Genomic DNA, 21,427 nt, shown 5'->3' with positions numbered 1-21,427 from the left:
ACTGTTTAGTCACTATCAAGGGGGGGGGGAGAGTTTAACAGTCCCGTCTACTAACCTTGTACTGTACCTGTTTCATTACAATTAAATTAACTGTTTGATTGATAAAGATTAAGCCACCCAAGAGGTGGCACAGGCATGAATAGCCCGTAATTAATTAATTAACTGTTTGAACGTAGAGATTCTTTGTCGAATCGGGCCTTAAAGTTGTGAATGAAAGTGACTTCACAAGTATTTTTTATTGTTTTACATCAACTGATTTATTCTCAACTTCCACTGGTGACAGGTCCGTCTAATTACCAAAAACTACCACATACTACACACGCTTCAGAAAACTTCCTGGCAATACGTTAGTAATGAATAAATATGATATATTAAGTTAGGCTGACCTAACCTAACCTATCCTAACCTATCCTAACCTAACCTAACCTAACTTAACTTAACTTAACCAAACCTAACCTAACCTAACCTAACCGAAGCTTGGATCGTCGACTTGATTTGGCGTTACCAGCTTTTTATTTTCGTCTAATTTCTTTATAAAAAGATACTTTTTCGGATTAAAATTATGTTTTTTCACGTTGTATGTTCAGCACCAACATTATAATGAGTAAATATATCATATTTATTCATTACTAACGTATTGCCAGGAAGTTTTCTGAAGCGTGTGTAGTATGTGGTAGTTTTTGGTAATTAGACGGACCGCTGGTGACTAATTGTTCAACTTCTCTCGCTTTAAAGAGGCTGTCTTTGTTCATCTTGTTTATTCTCCCTGGTATCTTTTGTTGTGATCAAATCCCTTCTCTTCCTTCTATCCCCCAGGGTTGTGAGAGTTAGTTCCAATAGCCTATCCTTATAGCTTTAACCCCTTTGCTCTGGCACCAATTTTGTTGCAAACTTGTGTACTTTTTCAGTTTTAAGTTTGTTTCACAAGGTGCAGATTCCATGCAGGTGATGCATATAATAATTATAATCACTAAGAACTCTTTGACCCGGCCAGGATTCGAACCCATGCTGTCCAGGATCACCCCTAAACGTACACAGTACCGTGACCACCGCACCAATTTACATATAATTATAATTATAATTTATAATAAACAGTTGGGGTACTCTCCAAAATCAGATATTATGTACCTAACTCTGCTCTCAATTCTCTATATTATGCACTAATCTATCCCTATCTTAATTATGGTATCTGTGCATGGGGTTCAACCACTGCCAACCACCTCAAGCCCATCATCACCCAGCAAAAATCTGCTATCAGAATAATAACAAATTCTGTTTTCAGACAACACTCAGCCCCCTTGTTTAACTCCCTAAACATGCTAAACATAATCTCACTCCACAAATTCTCTTGTGTCAATTACATTTACAAAACCTTGTTTAAATGCAAATCCTGCTCTGAAACTCTCCCTGGACAGATGCAATAGGACCCATTATCACCACACCAGAAATAAATATCTCTTTGATATCCCCAGAGTTAAACTTAATCTGTGTAAACACTCTATGCAAATAAAGGGACCCAGTCTATGGAACTCACTCCCTATTGAATTGAAAAGCTGTCCAACTTTTGCGTCATTCAAAAACAATACTAAAAAGTACCTAATTTCATCTTCATAGTTTTGTACCTTTTGCTTTAAAATTACACTGTATCTATTGCTACCCAATCTCCCAATCCTTATGTACCCAATCTGAACATCTTTACCATTGTGATAATTGCTGTCTTCTTATATGTGCTATCAATCTGCTGTATGGTGTCTATTAATCTTGTTTAAATTACCAATCAAGTTGTCAATGTAATCAATCAGAGCTTTAATATACCAATGTGCTTTACTATACCTACTAATCTCTCTCTCATCTCATTTTTTTCTTGCAATGTATCTGTTATCCTTTTATTAATTCTGCTAGAATTTACCTACTTAAAATTATGTCAGATTAAGGACCTGCCCGAAACGCTGCGCGTACTAGTGGCTTTACAAGATTGTAAATACTATGCTATGTATTCTCACAAACCCAATGTACCTTCTTGTATATAAATAAATAAATAATAATAATTAATGATTTCAATTTGTTAGGGGACAGCTTTAGGTTTGATATAGTCCTGATTTAGGTTTGAATAGGATGTTCTAAGATTTACCAGTGTTGCATATGCTGAAGATGTTATCCTGTTTGTGTGTGCCTCTGTTGTTAGTGTTGAAATTATATCCACCTTAATTCTCAAATTATATACCTAAATCTCTTTCCAATTCCAGTACACTGTCGTTATCTTTCCCCTTATTTACCTGAATTTACCAAGAGGGCCATTATTGCTCTAGTGGCTTCAACAAGGGCAGGAAGCCTGTGGCTTGTCAAAGATCCCACTCTCCATTTGTCCTGATGATCTTATGTATTTGGATCATAAATTGCAGCAATATTTTGGCATTCACGGTTTCAGCGTAAATGGGTTCGGTTCACCATGGAACAGTGGTTCCATGGGTTCATAACGCTATGGGTGACAAAGCACCTCTGGCGCTGTCCTAAATTGTGGCATGCTGAGCCTGAATACGTTGCTCCTTGTTCATGTTGCATATGGCCTTTGAAGAAATGGTCTGGATCAATATCCTTCAAGTTATTCAACATTTTACAAATTCAATGAGATCAGCCCTGTCATGTCTGGTTTACATTGTTGTAAACCTGAGGCCCTCAACCTGTCCTGGTATGGGAGTTGACGTATTTCAGGAGTGATTCTTGTCACCTGGTGTTGAACTTTTTCCAGATCAGATCTTTGTATTTTTGAAGATGAGGTCTTACACAGTTACACAGTTGAATAACTACCTTCTTTTCCCTGAAAGCAAAGTTATGTCTGACTATTCCTTGGATTACATTGGCTTTTTTTTTTTACTGCAACTCCTTGTTGTAAAACTTTAAGAGATTTGTGGATTCTAACTCCAAGGTCCCTTTCTTCTTAAGGTGTAGATTCATTCAGGTCTCCTCTCATTCCAATCTTCATTACCTTACACTTGTTGGGATTGAATTCACGTACACCTCTGCAGCAGAGCCAAATAAATGGGTTTAGCATTCCTTAGGATGTTGTTTGTCCCACAGAGGACCATGCTTTGGTGTTATATTAATAATAATACAGGTATGTAATAATAATAATAGTAATAAAATACGTAGGAGCCGTTATGAGGACTTGAACCTATGCTCAGAGTATTGCCAGGCACACGCCCCAGACAACTAGGCAACGACATGGTAAAAGGATTACAACCTGAGGTTCTACTGAACCCATTGGGGGTTCTTGAGGTTTTCACTAAAGGTAAACCAGGATTTCACACAATCCCCCCCCCCATGCACTCTGGCTTTGTCGTCTAGGAATGTTCCTCCTCTGACGCTCATCCTTCCATTCTTTTCTGGGGTTCAGTAGAACCCGAGGTTGCAATCTTTTTACCATGTTGTTGCCTAGTTGTCTGGGGTGTGTGCCTGGAAATACCCAGCGCATTGGTTCGAATCCTCATCATGGCCCCAACGTATTTTCTCATTGATACATCACATTAGTATGATTTCTCTGTGTAAAAATAATATTAATATTTTTATATACAAATATACAGCACATCATGGTTGAGCGGTTAACCAGTAGATTCATATAATGGATATTGAGTAAGCCATTGCTTGATGTTGCTTCAGAGTTATCTTCCCTGTTGTTGGTTTTCCAATTTCCTCGACAGAATTATTTTGACTTTTACCCGAGGGCCGTCGTCTCTCTAGTGGCCTCAATAGGAACAGGAAGCTGGCAAATTATCGAAGGTACCCCTCCCACAATCGACTTGAGAATGGTCCAGGACGGACCGAAACGTCGTCGTCCCTTCACTTTCTAGTGTGTGGTTTGGTCAACATATTTCAGCCATGTTATTGTGACTCCTTGTCTGCGTACCTCCTCCCATTGTTATTGAGGAGTTTTTTCCAGCTGAATACCAAATACCAAATTACTCTCCTCTGTCTTCATTTGGGCTCTGCTGCAGTGGTTATTTGACTCGGCAGGGGAAGGTTCAGTTCATTTTTTTCCCTGTGAAACTAGACTATGAGGATAGTCTTGCTAAAGGCTTCTCGAGGTTTAGTGAGATTCACATTTGGGGAGCTTTCAAATGTTCTTATAATGGTCTCACTTCCATCCAATCTCACCAGAATGGTTGGTACCTGAGGCCTCTTTTCTCTGGCTTTGCAAGACATTCAGCCATTCATTGGTGGATCCACTTCCCTCCGTATTGAAGCAGTTGTTTCTAATGCATAGTCTTTCTTGCATTAACCTGTACCTCTAAATTGTCTATACAGTATACCTAGGTCATAAAAGTATTTGTGTGTACGTCTGATACCAAACTACTTGTGAAGGAGGAAATGTACATGTTTATATCTCAGAATGTTTTGTAATACTGTACTGTATGTTTATTGTTTGTGATGTGTGTATATGTATGTATTAACACGATGTACTGAACGGGGTGAGAATAGCTTGAGCTACCTCATCCCTTTGTGTGTATTTTACCTCAATAAACTTATTTCAATTTCAATTTCAACCTGTACCTCTTACCCTCACTACAGCCAGGTTGGAGACACTTGTGGACAGTCCTCCTGGCTCCCATGTGGCCATTTCAACCCTGGTTCCCAACCATCCTGATTTTGTCCCAGCCCTCTTTTATCTATTATCAAACTCCACCTCTTTTAGATGTGATCAGCACCATCACCACCTTTACTGGAGTCAGATGGCAGGCCTCTTAGTTTTGCTTTTACGTTTTTTCTGAGATGGCAGTAGAAAGAGGCTTGACTTCCACCTATATTTCTTTGGCATTTGTCCTTTGTGCCGATGCCTATTGTGATGTAATTTCTTTTCTGGCATTTCCTTGATCGCCAGTTGATGCACAATACTGTTACTTCATTTAGTTTGACCTTGGCAGCCTCTCTGGTGTTTGTGGTTGATGTGTCCTTGTCCCCCTTCCTCAGGCTTTCTCAAGTGTTCTTTTATATCTGAGTAGTTTATGCTCCTCCACAACATTCCTGGTCTCTGGATCTGGCTGTGGGGTCCACAAACGGGACTGAGTCCCGAACACCCAGGGAAGATAACCCTGAAACGCAAGGGTAGTACTTACGGAGCACCTAGGGAAGGTCGCCCTAGGCACATGCAGCTCTGCGTACAATAAGACACCTGGCCACACAACACACTGCTGGTACAGCCACATGGGGGTAAATTCTAGGACAGGAATTAGAGGCCAGAGGTGACCGCTGACGGCCATGCGCATCAGTCGAGAACTAAGGCGGCTCGCCTGAGCCTGCTTCTCCCCCTCCCCCTAGAAGGTGCTAATGAGAGGGTGTGCTAGTTGGATGACATGTTGCTTGTTTGTTTTCTATTTGGGGGGAGTTATTTTGCTCTTGTTAGACATAGGTCACAATTTTCACCAGCTTGTGTTCCGTTTTGTTTCAAATATCTTTCTAGCTGCCCTTCCCTGTCAATGGCACTTACGCCAAACTTTAAATGCAAAGTGCTCATAGGCAATTGCTCCCTGTGCCTCTCTGTGGGGACCAGGTTCTAGCTCGTGGTTCCCAGTAGGCATAAGAACTCCCGTGACTGATGACCCCCTAACTAACATTGCACATGTTCCCCACAGAAAATTACATTTCATTACTATTGAATACTTAGCTTTTGTAGGGTAGAAATAATGATTTCTAAGTTAAAGATTTATTTCAAACTTTGGTTGATAGGGGGAAAGTGCAATATTTACAAGATTAACTTAAATATACTGAGAAAATACACTTTAAGTGCTGAAATTCCTTAAGAAAAAGTGTTGTGCATATAATAATGCTATTAAGGAGCAAAATATGGTTTAAATCCATTTATCTACTAACAAAGATTTGCACATAAAGGTTTATTTTTTCCTATGTAAGCAATTACAACAACTTCATTTGCAAAACCCAAAGATTAAAAGTGGATAAATACACCACAATATTGTACTGTGATGGTTATGCTTGATTGGAAATCCTGAGAGTAATTATAACTCTCAGGAGTATTACTCTCAGATTAATTTAATTAAAATCTTAAAAAAAATTAATTAATTAAAATCTTTGTACATAATTGTTTTTGTTTTCAACTCACAGCAAATGAATATTAAGATACATAATGTAAATATTTTACATAATCACATTAAATATTTTACATAATATTTTACATTTAAGTCACTAACATAAAATTGTCCTAATGAAGGCATCAAACTATATATTTTCATCCACTTTCTATCAACAGGATACCCAAGACCAGTGCTATAGCAACACGCATCCTTCTGCACTGTACAGACGGTAAGCTACATAACCTATAACCTCTCGATGGTTAATGGCTCACAAGCAAAACAAAATAAAAAATTAATCGATTCGGCACTAATGTGAAATTGTGAACACAATCGTGCATCACAGTTTAATAAGACAATACAGCGTGTCAACAGGAAACCCCAAAATTGACAGGGAGCCAATTATACAATAGCTTATTCTTGCGCTTGTAAAAATAGAATTTAAACAACAACTTATGACTATTGTATTTTAGGAAGCTCACTTCTCCTTACAGGACACTGTAGTCTTGGGTTTCAGCAAAGGTGATTCTCAAAATTAAAATTGCTAAAATATTTTAATTTTGTAAACAAAAGAAATATTAACATTTTTAATGTTATATGAAGAAAAGGATCATGTGCTCTCATCAAATATGCTGCATGATTGTAACCGAAGCAATGGAGCATTGTACATATCCGGAATACAGTACATAAAAGATCTGACTACTATATATCAATATAAAATCTGTAACATCTGTAATTCAGGAAAGATTATCGAGAATATTTTATGAAAATCACATTATAGAGAAAAAATCTTTTACAAGAAGTTAGTGAATAAATAAAAGAAACTTCAGAGGTAATTATTTACCAGTACAGTAATTGTATTCATCTCTACTTCTCTGTACCTCTTAAGAATTAGGAAGACAATATCATTATTATGTAAAAAGTTAACCTGTCCATTACAAATGAAACATTATATATAAAGAGCATATGATTAAGTTTCTCAGGATAGTGATCGTCAAACATTCAGCTGTGCAACACAATCACATTCACAACCCTGCAGTCAATAATCGCACATTAATCCTGAAGTAAAACAGAGCTCTAAATATTACACTATTACTCTTTAAAACAAATTATTATTTTACTTTCAAATGATTTCTCAGACCAATTTAATTTTCTTCCCAAAATAATTTCTCATGTTAATTAAAAAAATAAATATTTAAACAAATTAATACTCTGCCACATAACACATCATTATGTACAACCATATACTGTATAGAAATAGTTGAACACTGTTCATTCATCTTCAAAAATAATCACACTTTGTCAGTTATACTAAAAACTTTTTAACTCGTCTTGCTTTACAAGAATCAATTATTTTTCAACTTCCTTCTTTCTGAACAAATTCACAAGGGCCGTGACGAGGATTCGAACCTGCGTCCGGGAGCATCCCAGACACTGCCTTGTTCATTTGATGCATTATGTTATTGTGATCTCTGTGTGTCCTTCTTTCTCCTGTTCTCCTCAGTGCTGTGAGGAGGTAGAGGAAGAGGTTGCCGACACCACCCACTGCATGACGGCCGTGTCTCTCCCGCCAGTAGAAATGAGTCTGGAGTCGTCGTGGAGGAAACCAAGAGCCGTCACGTGACTGCTGTGGCCGCTGTACTCCAGACATCGAGCCTGTAACACACATACAGTAAGATGAGTAAGATAAGTAAGTAAGATAAGATGAGCAAGATGAGTAGTAACTTAAGTAGAATCCATCTATAATACTGATATATAATAGTGTATGTAAATTAATGAATTAGTAATTATAATATAAAAACAGTATAAATATACAGTATAAAGGTTATAAGAAAATATAGTAATAATTGTAATTCACTGTCAGGGACAGGCAGCCAGTTTATATACTTGTTAAGCTTATATAAAGGTCCCCTGTCCCCACCCTCCCCCATCCCCTCAAGGTTAAATTACAAACCCTCCCCAGGATACAACCCCACAAAAAGCTAACTCCTGGGTACCTTTTTTTTTTTTACTGGTATGTAGGGGAACAGGTGCATTAGGCGATAGGAAACATGCCCAACCATTTCTGTCCTGCCCGGGGTTTGAGCTTGACTACTACCAGGACCCTCTTGAGGTTATCTTGAGATGATTTCGGGGCTTTAGTGTCCCCGCGGCCTGGTCCTCGACCAGGCCTCCACCCCCAGGAAGCAGCCCGTGACAGCTGACTAACACCCAGGTACCTATTTTACTGCTAGGTAACAGGGGCATAGGGTGAAAGAAACTCTGCCCATTGTTTCTCGCCGGCACCTGGGATCGAACCCGGGACCACAGGATCACAAGTCCAGCGTGCTGTCCGCTCGGCCGATCGGCTCCCTAAATATCCTAAATATAAACCCTAAATATATTTTATAAATTCCCGAGGCATTCAAACAATCCAAAGGAAAGTCAAAGCTGCATAACATTCTCTATATTTACCTTTTGGTGACAAGCAGGGCTGTTAAACATTTTCACTTTGCCGAAGTCATCTCCTGTAGCTAACACTGAAGAATGGTTGGCTTTGGTGCAGGTGTTGACATCAGTGCCGTCTGCACCTTCAGGCCAGATGCCCAGAGTGGCAAAGGTCAGTGTGCAGGTGTTGCTTGCCCATTCCACATCGCGCATCTGCGCCGTCTGCACAATTTGCCGACACAGTCCACCATTCCCTTTGCAAAAAATTAACATTACAATTTCTTTTATATTATTGATCAACGATATTATACTGTAAATTACAATATAGCTTTAGATATCAAATAGGTGTGTGCATGTTATATATTCTTTCTCTACAGCAAAGCTGGATAATTCATGCATAGTAACAAGCACAGTACATTAGAACATTCCCTTGTTGTACCATAGTCATTTATTTTCAGCAATTTACAGTAGACCTCTGTACAGCAGGATTTAATGGCCACAATTATGTAGAATCAAATTTGGTCCTATTTATCAGTTTAAGGCTAGACTAATAATGATTTTATTCATTGCACATGAGTAATATTAATCAGATTTTTACTAAATATCTGGACCCCACCCTGTTGTAAACTATGAAATTAGACTTCGTCATTTTTTTCTGGAGCAAGTAATAAGAAGTGTACTTATGTATCAGCTCATTTTTGCATTACTGGTATAGGTAAAATTTCACACAATATTGTACTTAGCTACTTTATTATTTTGTTTAACACAGGTGGGTACAGAAGCAGATGACTTAAATGTTAGTAGGCTTAAAGCTCTCCCTTCAACAGCTTATCTTAAGCTTTACCCCCACCAGTTGTCTCTGGAACAGCAGCTGCCAATCTGCTTGGTGAACAGTTAGGGATCACTGACCTTAATGTTCCCTTCCCAGAAGGGTACATTAATGAAGGAATTAATTTCATGTCACTGGAAGACTGGAGTTGTTAGGGGGGAGACATGATTATAACATTAAATTCTCAGGGAAACTGAAAGCGGCAGGCAAGGACAGATTATTTGAAATTGGTGGTACAGCACATGAATAAGGGAACAAAGCTGCATAATTCATGCTTAGTAAAAAGTATATATTAAAACACTCCCTCATTGTACCATAATCATTAATTTTTAAGAGTTTACAATAGACCACTAGTGGCTCCCTGAAGCTACTATCACAGAGTGTGCTATACTACTAGGTCCGCATCTATTGTCCTACCTGGGACCACAAGCTAGACTCTGGCCCCCTCCTTCCCCCTCACAGAGATGCAGGGAGCAGTGGCACTTATGATAACATTTTAGTTATTTATTCATGTGTGCCACCACTGAGGAAGGCACCCAGAAAGTCGGTGAAACAAAACAAACCACTGCTGGTTACAGACAAGACCGCAGCCTCGAGAACACCAATAGAACCCCCCTGCCCCCTTTCCCCAACTGTGTAAACAATCGAAACTTCATGAAACTTGTGCTTGTTCACCTTCTCCTTGTTTTGGGGAAAAGGAGGCAGCCCATGATCAGCTGGCTGCTGCTCTGTCATTCTAGCTTCAGTGATCCGTTTTCAGCTAAGTGGTGTTTTAGCCTTCGTGGCCATTTCTGTGCACTTTGGTGCAGTGTAAGCCAGGAAACCCTGAGCACATGCAGTACAGGCGCTGCATGTGCGCTCCTTAGTGCTGCCAGGGTTATCTTCCCTGGAGTGTTCAGAGATCACTCCCTTAGAGGTCCTCCTTACTTGTGTGGACCTCACTCTGGATAAGTCGGTTGTCTTTGGCTTTGTCTCTCCTTGAGTTGGGAGCGATATTGGCTGGCAGGACACACTGGGTTCACGAGCTTCAATCAGCATGCCAGGGCCAGCCTTCACAACAAGAGCCTGACTGTGTTGGCTTACTCATACCTTTGTAGATTAACAAGAGAACCTGTACAAATACAGTATATATATATGGAGCTGGCATAGTGTCCCAGATCTATATATACTATATATTCTGCTTCCTGTAGGGTCACTACCCCCTGTAGGTTTGGTCCTCCTATGGATATCCCCCCAAACCTGCATTGGCTTTGTGTGAATAGAAGGTTGCATATCATCTGTGCGATGCCAAGTGGCGACACTCATTCCTTCTGCCTCTGCCATGCTGCCTGTTGGGTTGGTGACTCCTATGACCCTGACTCATGGGGTTTGTTCCTGTCATGTTGCTCTCTTTACTCACCTGCCCTAATGAGGCTTGGATTTTTCAGGCAGCGACCGCATTGCGTCTTAGGCATTCTGTGTTGCCGTGGTATATGTTATGTGCCTGGCAGCATGCCCCAGAACCGTCCTGGTTGGTGTTTAGGGACCTGGAGTTGGAGGTGTTAACTCAATCTTGGCTCCGTTCGTATCTCCTCATCCTTCCCCCTTGGGCGTGGAGGCAATTGAGCCTTTTGGCATTGTCGAGGCTTCTGGGTATTCCTCTCGGGGTAGGTTTCTTCCCAGCCAGGCTTCTTCCTTTGAAGCCTCTTCCTTGGACTCCACGTCTCTATTCCAGGTGGTGGGTGCAGACGATGGCTCTGCCCCTGGGCTCTCAATGGTGGTTGCTGGAGCTTGGAGGGATTCTAGTATGGGTCATTGGGTCCCATTTGAATATGTGGTTCCTCATTCCTTCTGCAGAGTATCTTCTGTTGCAGGGGGGGGGGGGGGGGGGTAGGGGGTTTTGTATCCCCCCCTCACTATATGAGTTTGATTTGGGTTCAGCTTCCTTTAGGGTTTGGTTCCAAGAGACTTTGGGCCCTTCAGGTTTGCTCTTCTGGAGGTTTCTCTCCTTTTGGGTTCTCCTGCAGCAGATTGGGAGGCCCTTTTTGCATAGTTCCTGCATGACCCAAATTATGCCTTGTTGATGGACCTGGCCTCTTTCGAGTTTGGGTCTTCCGCTTCTCGGATGTGTTACAAGATCAGTCCCCCCCTCCTCCCCCCCCCTTTTTTTTAAGCTTCAGGCTTGGCGTGGCCAGCATGCTTGAGTGGTGTGAGGTGTTACAGATGTTTTGAGAGCCCTGTTTTTGTTTTTTAAGCCTCTCGACGACTACATGTTTAATCGAGTTCTATCTCACAACGTGAGTCTTGTGCAGCTCCTTGCCCAAGTTCCCCTGTTGTCGGCAACGCTGGTGGTGAACAACCTTCGTGCTCATCTGCACCTGGGTTCTGTCATGTGCTTTTTGGATCTACTGCAGCTGCATTCTAACTGCCTCACGGAGGGCATAGGAGCACTCGGCAGAGTGCATCATGTGGGGGTCTGATTTGTGGGCTTTTCAGATCCTTTCTTTCAACCTGCAGGGAGTCCGTCAGTCATTCTTCCTTTGGGGGTTTGGACCTTTCCAGGCAGGTTTCCTCTCCATTGTGTCTAGAATTAGCGATGTGCATAGTAAATCATGACCCATTTTGCGTCTTATGCTAGCATCATTTCCTGGTATTGTGGCATTATGCTGTCCTTAGATTTCACTACCACACCCACCACAGAGGCTTAGTGGTTTGCAATCTTGCTTGAAAATGTACATATTGTATGTAGTTATACTGTAAATAATACATGCTTTATATATAACTACAATACAGTATGTATATTTTCATGCATGATTACAAACCATTAATCTGCTCTAGTGGGGGTGGTAATCTTATAAAATGTCGTCACTAGTTGAGACTAGCATCTCAAGTTGTGCGTGAAAGTGTAACTGCAAGCTAATGTTATACCACCTTTTTTCAAGTGCAATGACACAAATACTATTATTGACAACCTACTGTATCACAGCATTTAGATCATAGGTATGCACAAATATATTTGTCAGTAAAAAACTAGTATGTTTTTTAGTGACAAATATATTTGTGCATTCTGTACCTATGATCTAAATGCTGTGATACAGTAGGTTGTCAATAATAGTATTTGTGTCATTGCACTTGAAAAACGGTGGTATAACATTAGCTTGCAGTTACACTTTCATGCACAACTTGAGACGCTAGTCTCAACTAGTGACGACATTCTATAAGATTACCACACCCACTAGAGCAGATTAATGGTTTGCATGTAAATGTATTGTATAGTGGCAAAACTGGCAAACCCCTCACAGTGTTCAAGAGAGAACTGGATAAGCACCTCCAAAGGATACCTGATCAACCAGGCTGTGACTCATACGTCAGGCTGCGAGCAGCCGCGTCTAACAGCCTGGTTGATCAGTCCAGCAACCAGGAGGCCTGGTCGACGACCGGGCCGCGGGGACACTAAGCCCCGGAAGCACCTCAAGGTAGGTAGTGTGTATACAGTATAACAACACCAAAAATAGAATGTTTTATTGTTGTAAACAAATAATATTGTACGCATCTTAGTGACAAGAATATACATACGAACATTCTGTTTTTCCACACATTTCATTACATTATTTTCTAAAAAAAAAAAAAAACACTACTGAAAAAAACTAGTCAAACATTGGAATAAATATTTATTTATATATATATATATACAGGACTTATTACATTCTTGTAAAGCCACTAGCCATTGCATTTTGGGCAGGTCCTTACTCTTAATTTTCCCTGGAATATGACCTAACAAATTGTTTACCAACCAGGTACCCATTCACTGCTAGGTGAACAAAGGCATACAGTTAAGGACTGGTGCCTAGTCAATACTCCCTGACCAGGATACGAACCCAGGCCAAATCGCTTGCGAAGTGCAAGTGTTTTACCATGGGGCAGTGATAAGAGGACTGGAATTTGTTACTGCCTCGGTCAGGAATTGATCTCAGGCCCCTTGGACTACGGCCCCCAAGCACTGTCCACTCAGCCACAAGGCTCCCTTGGAAGTAGTTTGGCGAGGGTGTGGTAGTAGTTGCGTAGGGGTGAGGGGGAAGTAGTCGAGTGTGGTGGTAGTTGGGCGAGTTTATATACTAATTGAGATGTTAGCTCTTGGACCCTGCCTATCTGATCGATGGTTGTCTTATGTAGACTCGTGACTTTTTTCCTGCATCGTATCTACTACATATATTTTTATGTAGTAGTTATGATAGAGAGGAATAGGTCAGGGGTCAGTACATTAGACAACTAACGATTAGATAGGCAGGATCCAAGAGCTAACAGCTCAATTAGTATATAAACTTGCCCAACTACCACCACACTCGACTACTTCCCCCTCACCCCTACGCAACTACAACCACACACTTGCTAAATTACTTCCAAGGGAGCCTTGCGGCTGAGTGGACAGTGCTTGGGGGGCCGTAGTCCCAAGGGCCCGAGATCGATTCCTGGCCGAGGCAGTAACAAATTCCAGTCCTCTTATCACTGCCCCATGGTAAAACACTTGCTCTTTGCAAGTGATTTGGCCTGGGTTTGTATCCTGGCCAGGGAGGACTGACTAGGCACCAGTTTATTTTATATATTATAATAGAGGAGAAATACATCAGGGGTCAGTGCATTAGAGAACTGACAGAAAGGCAGGGTCCAATAGCTTGTGACAAACTTCGGCATCATCTAGGTTCCGAGCTACAACAGTTAACCCTCCTATTAATGTTTCCCATCTTCTAGTCTGGTGTTGTGGGAGGTGATGAGGTACTGGTGGCTGATGGCAGGGAGGCAGAGTGAAGCAGTACACTGTTGTTGACTTTGGGACACTTCTGCTGGAGCATACTGTACTAGCGAGGATGCTAGTGGAGGGCTTGAAGATGCCACTGTAAATGAAAGCTAGTGTGAAAGCTAGTGTTGCACTGGAAGACCTCGTCAGTGGGATGTAAATAGTGTCCGTCACGGTGGAAGCGAGCTAGCGTTGTGCTGGAAGACCTCGTCAGAGGAGTGTTGTTGTGTTGATTTAGGGGCGACGACGATCGTGGGATCGGATGCGCCCGTCAGAGGAGTGTATATAGTGGTAGTTGAAATTAATAAGGGATATTTTTTATGCTTCATTTTATCTTACCTTAAACATTACACTGCATTTCCACTGAGGTTAGGGATCTCTGGACTTTAAAAGGATCAGAGAGTTTAAAAGAACCCAGTTGTGGATGAAGAGTTGGAAACATTAATGGCAGCCCCAGCGGGACTCTTTCTGCTTGTCCAGAGTTTCCATTGACCTTGGTGGATGTAGTCATTAATGTTTCCAACTCTTCATCCACAACTGGGTTCTTTTAAACTCTCTGATCCTTTTAAAGTCCAGAGATCCCTAACCTCAGTGGAAATGCAGTGTAATGTTTAAGGTAAGATAAAATGAAGCATAAAAAATATCCCTTATTAATTTCAACTACCACTATATACACTCCTCTGACGAGGTCTTCCAGCACAACGCTAGCTCGCTTCCACCGTGACGGACACTATTTACATCCCACTGACGAGGTCTTCCAGTGCAACACTAGCTTTCACACTAGCTTTCATTTACAGTGGCATCTTCAAGCCCTCCACTAGCATCCTCGCTAGTACAGTATGCTCCAGCAGAAGTGTCCCAAAGTCAACAACAGTGTACTGCTTCACTCTGCCTCCCTGCCATCAGCCACCAGTACCTCATCACCTCCCACAACACCAGACTAGAAGATGGGAAACATTAATAAGAGGGTTAACTGTTGTAGCTTGGAATCTGGATCATAGATGGCTCCCAGGTTCATCACACTACTCAAATAGTAAATAGTATACAGCCTCACCTAACTACCCATCACACCCTCACCCAGCTACCCCCACCCACATGGCTGAGTGGACAGTGCTCAGGAGCCATGATCCTAAGGGCCCAGTTTTGATTCCAGGCCAAGGCAGAAACAAATGGGCACAGTTTCTTTCACCTGATTCACCTAGCAGTAAATGGGTATCGGGGAGTTAGACAGCTGCTATGGACTGCATTTGTGTATGTTATATTTCTAGCACATGCAGTCCATAGCAGCCCATTTGTTTCTGTCTAGGCCTGGAATCAAACCTAGGGCCTTCAGACTATGGCTCCCCAGGTGCTGTCCACTCTGCCACAAGGGTGGGTGGGTGGAGGTGCATTTACTATTTGAGGTGTTAGCTCTTGGACCCTGCCTTTCTGTCAGTTGTTTAATGTGCTGACTCCTGACCTGTTTTCCTCTTATCATATCTGCTACATAGACATACATGTAGTGGATATGATAGGTCAGAAATAGGTCAGTCAGTACATGAGACAACCGACAGCAAGAAAGGCGGGGTCCAAGAGCTAACAGTTCACATGGTAAATATACCGCTCACCCAACTACCCCTCACCTTCCTGACCAAGTGATCAGTACTTGGGGGCGTGGTACTAATGGGCCAGGTTCAATTCCAGTATGAGGCAGAATCAGATGGGCAGAGTTTTCACCTGATGTACCTGTTCACCTAGAGTAAACACATGTCGGGGAGTAGAGAGCTGCTATGGATTGTATGTGTAAGTTATATTTCTAACACACGTTTGCAGTCCATAGCTGTTCTCTACTCCCCGACATGTGTTTACTCTAGGTGAACAGGTGCATCAGGTGAAAACTCTGCCCATCTGATTCTGCCTCATACTGGAATTGAACCTGGCCCATTAGTACCACGCCCCCAAGTACTGATCACTTGGTCAGGAAGGTGAGGGGTAGTTGGGTGAGCGGTATATTTACCATGTGAACTGTTAGCTCTTGGACCCCGCCTTTCTTGCTGTCGGTTGTCTCATGTACTGACTGACCTATTTCTGACCTATCATATCCACTACATGTATGTCTATGTAGCAGATATGATAAGAGGAAAACAGGTCAGGAGTCAGCACATTAAACAACTGACAGAAAGGCAGGGTCCAAGAGCTAACACCTCAAATAGTAAATGCACCTCCACCCACCCACCCTTGTGGCAGAGTGGACAGCACCTGGGGAGCCATAGTCTGAAGGCCCTAGGTTTGATTCCAGGCCTAGACAGAAACAAATGGGCTGCTATGGACTGCATGTGCTAGAAATATAACATACACAAATGCAGTCCATAGCAGCTGTCTAACTCCCCGATACCCATTTACTGCTAGATGCATCATGTGAAAGAAACGGTGCCCATTTGTTTCTGCCTTGGCTGGAATCGAACCCGGTCTCTTAGTATTGACCACTCAGTCGCAAGGGTGTTTGGGGTTCATTGGGTATTAGGACAGGTCAGAGACTGGGTACCCATAAGAAAAGGGAACATGGGTAGTTGGGGTAAGGGTGCGTGAAGGTACAATGTGGTAGTTGGACGAGGTTGTGATAGGGGAGTTGGGAGTGTGGGTGGTTTTCAGACTGTTTATGTATGTTCTACCTACAGTCTAACCATCAATAGAAAGTTGGGACATAGAATTACCTACACATATTTTTATGACTGAACATCCATACATTATGGAGAATTAGTTCATTAAAGCAACATTTGAAACATAATAAATTTTACGTTATGAAAATCAACAACTCGTTCAAAAGATTAAATATCAATGAAAGAACAAGTTAAAAATCAAAATGCACAGCTGATCCGGTAACTTACAAAAGAGCAGTTCATAATCTCCCGAGTTAGACTGAAGAAACTGGCTATCAGCGGACCAATCCAAGTGAGTCACAAAGCTTGAATGACCCTGGAAGTGAAAACAAATTATTAAAGTCTGTGTATCACTGAAGACAAATAAAGGATAATATAACTTCTGCATATTTTCTTCCTCATAACAAATTGGCAGTTTGACAACTTGGTACCATAGCATTAATCAGGCTTAGCCTCATCACAGGTTAGTGTGGCAATGTAACTGCCACCAGATAAGGCTCGTTTGTATATGTGTATTAAGATGAAAAATCAACAAAGAGGAGTGACCTGCTTACCACCGATGGTGCACTCTGGTACCTGGGCTTTCTTGTTTTAGCCTTAGTGGGCATGAAAATAAAATACTAGCTGAAATATGATATAAATTAATAATCATCCACACTACTGTGGAACTCAACTTTTCACTCACCTGGGCTCTAGGGACTCAAACAGCGGACCCCACGCATGCGAGGATAAGGCTTCGACCTCACACGCATGGGGTCCGCGGTTCGAGTATCCTAGAACCCAGGTGAACATAATTAATTATATATATATATATATATATATATATACAATCATAACTATGGCTCAAGAAACGCCTGCAGTAACCAGTTCCACATATTTTACCAGGTAGATCAGTAAGTGTAGTGTGTGTAATTGTTAATGGAGAGTGTATTCTTGGCTTCAAACAAACATATATAATCTTGTACAAATATTTAGACTACTTTTTTTTTTTTTTAAATATACAACAAATGTGTTTTTGTAATGTGGTTAACTGCTGACAATTACTGTAATGGTTATAAACTTTACCTAAATTCACATTACCTCTCATTACCACATTTCCCACCTTCATGGGATAAAACAGCATCAGCCCCACACTATAATATGTACACATTTGGTCTTGACTTCAAAAATATGCAAGTGATTGACTTCTATACGTTTAAGATTAATACAACACTTCATATGACAAAGAATGACTTCAGTAGGTATAGAGTTTCCCCATGTCCCTAAAAACCTTGTAAGTTACAAGTTATTACCTGGCATCTGCCAATCCTTGTGTACTTGCGACAGTCTTCCGAGACCTGATAGACGTAGATATTGTTATCTCTGGACCCAACTGCTAGGTACTGCCCATTTGGCGAGAACTTTACAACCTGTGTGAAAATATTAAACTGTATAATGCATATAAACTCATAATAAATTAGCTATTTTCAATTAAATTGTACAAATCTAAAAACCACAAAATGCTTCAAATAAATATTGAAAAATTATGAAATCCATTGTCTATTCATTCAAAAAAATGTCCAAATATAAAGCTTTGTTATGTATTATGGAAATTATTTCTAAATAAATCATCCGGCTCTCAGTTAAAGTAAGATCTGTATCCATAGGCCAAGGTAAGGTAACTATCAGGGGGAAAAGCGCCAAGCCATTACGACTATCTAGCACTGGGAAGATGGTTAGGATACGGATTTGGGATGGGACAGGGGGGTAAGGAATGGTGCCTAACCACTTGGACGGTCGTGGATTGAACGCCGACCTGCATGAAGCGAGACCGTCGCTCTACCGTCCTGCCCAAGTGGTTGGATCCATAGGCCAAAACAAAGCACACTGAAGCAGAACAACATTCCAGCAGCAGCACCACCACAGAGAACTTGTCAAGTCCCCCGTGCACTGCGCACCTGTTTTAGGCAAAAACTTCATAATGCAATTGTTAAGGACATATCTTTGTTGTTTTTATAAATGTTCAGGTAAAGTTAGTGTCAAAATGTTTCCAAACTCCATTTTAATTTCAAATCAGTGATGAAAACATTAAAATATAGCCTGATTAAAAATAAAATAGCACAACTTTCAGAGCACTTTAACCACTCAAATGTGCAGAGTGCCTTAATGTGCTAGCAAGTGACTAGAAAACAGTCAATTTAGTACCAGGATGAGTAACAAGACACTTCATAAAAACCAAAAGCCTTTCCAAACCCCTTCCCTTTGCATTGCACAGAGAGAGCTCTGTTAACTACCAACTGCCCTGCTTGGCTACCCGTGCTAAGAACACCCCGACTCTGCCTTTCTGACCCAAAACCAGCTCACATAATTCTTGATGACGATAAGAAAACCTGCACACGGGGAAACTAACCATAAGAAACAGGACAAGCAAGTAGCCATTAGATCAGGTCCCCATATCAACCTTTGTTACTCAAATCTTCCCACTACAGACCATGGGTCAACAGTTGGCTACTGCCAACTAGATTTACATCAGTGTCTCTGTAGTGGGAATGGAAAGAATGAAAGGAAGCATGCATGCTAGAACCCACAGTTGACTCAAACGTGTAACTTAAGCACCAGTAAGGAAGGCGAACATAAGATAATCAAACCACTACCACAAATGTAAAAAAATAGACAGGTGAAAGTAGTTTGCCCATTTTTGAATGTAAAAACTGTGCCTAGATTAAAAGTAAGCCAGTATTTGCAAGGCTGAAGCAATGGCCAGGTAGATTGAAAAGCTAAGTGGAAGTCTTACAAAATACACTATACAATGTCTAAAAGACAGTCCTCAGCTTTATCTTGTTAAAAGAAAGTTTGAGAAAAATGCAAACTGAAGGCACATCCCAATGGAATCGCTACTAAATGTCAGGGAGGGGATAGAGAAAGACAGATTGAAACTCACCACAAGAAAGGAAGATCCCATCCAGGGGCCAGATTCACGAAGCAGTTACGCAAGCACTTACGAACGTGTACATCTTTCCTCAAACTTTGACGGCTTTGGTTAAATTTATTAAACGGTTTACAAGCATGAAAACTTGCCAATCAAATGTTATTGTTATAAACAGCCTCCTGGTGCTTCGGAGCTCATTAACTGTTTAATAATTGTAAACAAAGCCGCCAAAGATTGAGAAAAGATGGACACGTTCGTAAGTGCTTGCATACTGCTTTGTGAATCTGGCCCCAGGAGAACTAGCCAGAACCAGACTACTGTCCAGCCCTGGAGCACCAATCAAGCTCCAATCAGTCTTACAATAACCTATAGTGCAGTGGGTTATTTTTACATTCAGCTCATAACTGATTGGACCCAAGTTTGATTTCCAGCCAAGGCAAGACTTTTTAGCACTTTTACGTACACCTGATGTCTTTTGTAACCTAGCAGTAAATAGGTATCTGAATCGGGTGACTGTTGTGGGTTGCATCCTGGGAAAGGTTTAGCCTATCAAGGTCCTCAAAGCACAATATGCATCATGGCCATGAGGAAACAAAATTGGTAATGAGGCCCTCAGTGGACAAGTCACAAAAGTTTATGAACTATTATGTACTATGTTGACCAGACCACACACTAGAAGGTGAAGGGACGACGATGTTTCGGTCCGTCCTGGACCATTCTCAAGCCGATTCTTGAGAATGGTCTCATCGCCTATTATGTACTACTGTACTGTTATGACCATGGTTACCATTACTGCTGCTATTACTATCATTGTTGCTATTACTATTATCCGAATTAACCCGAGGGTCACCATCTCGAGTGGCCTTGACAGGGACAAGAAGCCGGCAGCTTATCTAAGGTTTCCCCCATTGTTTCAAAGGATATTTTTTATCTGGATTTTGAACTGAAGTAATGTCTTGCCATTTACAGCTTCATCAGGTAGGCAATTTCATGAGTTTATATCTATAAGGGTGAAAAAGCATTGCCAGTTTTCTGTCCTACAATGTGGCTTGTTGAGATTAAAGCCGTTGCACCTTGTATGCATTACATTTGACCTTTTAAAGAAGTCTGGATTATTACCCTCCAACTAGATGACCAAACCATACATCAGAAGATGGAGAAATGATGATGTTTCAGTCTGTCCTGGACCATTATTAAGTCGTATGTGATACAAGTCCACATACGACTTGATATTGATCCAGGATAGACCGAAACATCGTCATTTCTCCATCTGATGTGTGGTTTGGTCGTCATATCTTCAGCCACGTTATTGTGACCCATCATCTGCATCTTCCAACTTGTTCAATATTTTAAAGGTCTCTGAGATCAGCTGTCTCATGTCTAGTTTGCAGTATTGTTAGACCCGTGGCCCTCAATGGTTACTACAGCTCTCACTTGTGTAACTTTCTAGGAACTGGTGGTTCCTAGGTCCTTTTCTTCATCAATGTTTTTCCCATGCTATACAACAGCATGTGGTCACGGGTTCGATCCCGGGCGCCGGCGAGAAACAATGGGCAGAGTTTTTTTCACCCTATGCCCCTGTTACCTAGCAGTAAAATAGGTACCTGGGTGTTAGTCAGCTGTCACGGGCTGCTTCCTGGGGGTGGAGGCCTGGGCGAGGACCGGGCCGCGGGGACACTAAAGCCCCACAATCATCTCAAGATAACCTCAAGCATGGAAAAATATATATACAATTGTATTTGGACTTGATTATATAATTGTATATGGAAC

General features: G+C 41.3%; 1 protein-coding gene across 9 annotated transcripts in view; it reads right to left on the bottom strand.

Annotated features, from left to right (window-relative positions):
- Nucleotides 1-5,682: 5,682 nt before the first annotated feature.
- LOC123772905 (echinoderm microtubule-associated protein-like 2) overlaps nucleotides 5,683-21,427 on the bottom strand; it is a 116,199-nt gene continuing 100,454 nt past the window's right edge. For all 9 annotated transcript variants that reach the window (XM_069323271.1, XM_069323272.1, XM_069323274.1 and 6 more), the window contains 4 exons: nucleotides 18,042-18,158; nucleotides 16,978-17,065; nucleotides 8,535-8,761; nucleotides 5,683-7,736 (listed from right to left, as the gene is read on the bottom strand). In XM_069323271.1, the coding sequence (XP_069179372.1) occupies nucleotides 7,581-7,736; nucleotides 8,535-8,761; nucleotides 16,978-17,065; nucleotides 18,042-18,158 (588 nt within the window). In that variant the 3' untranslated portion in view covers nucleotides 5,683-7,580. The remainder of the gene's footprint in view (nucleotides 7,737-8,534; nucleotides 8,762-16,977; nucleotides 17,066-18,041; nucleotides 18,159-21,427) is intronic.

Source organism: Procambarus clarkii, chromosome 12 (assembly GCF_040958095.1).
Source record: "Procambarus clarkii isolate CNS0578487 chromosome 12, FALCON_Pclarkii_2.0, whole genome shotgun sequence".
NCBI lineage: Eukaryota > Metazoa > Arthropoda > Malacostraca > Decapoda > Cambaridae > Procambarus > Procambarus clarkii.
This window is presented reverse-complemented; position numbering and strand designations above follow the sequence as displayed.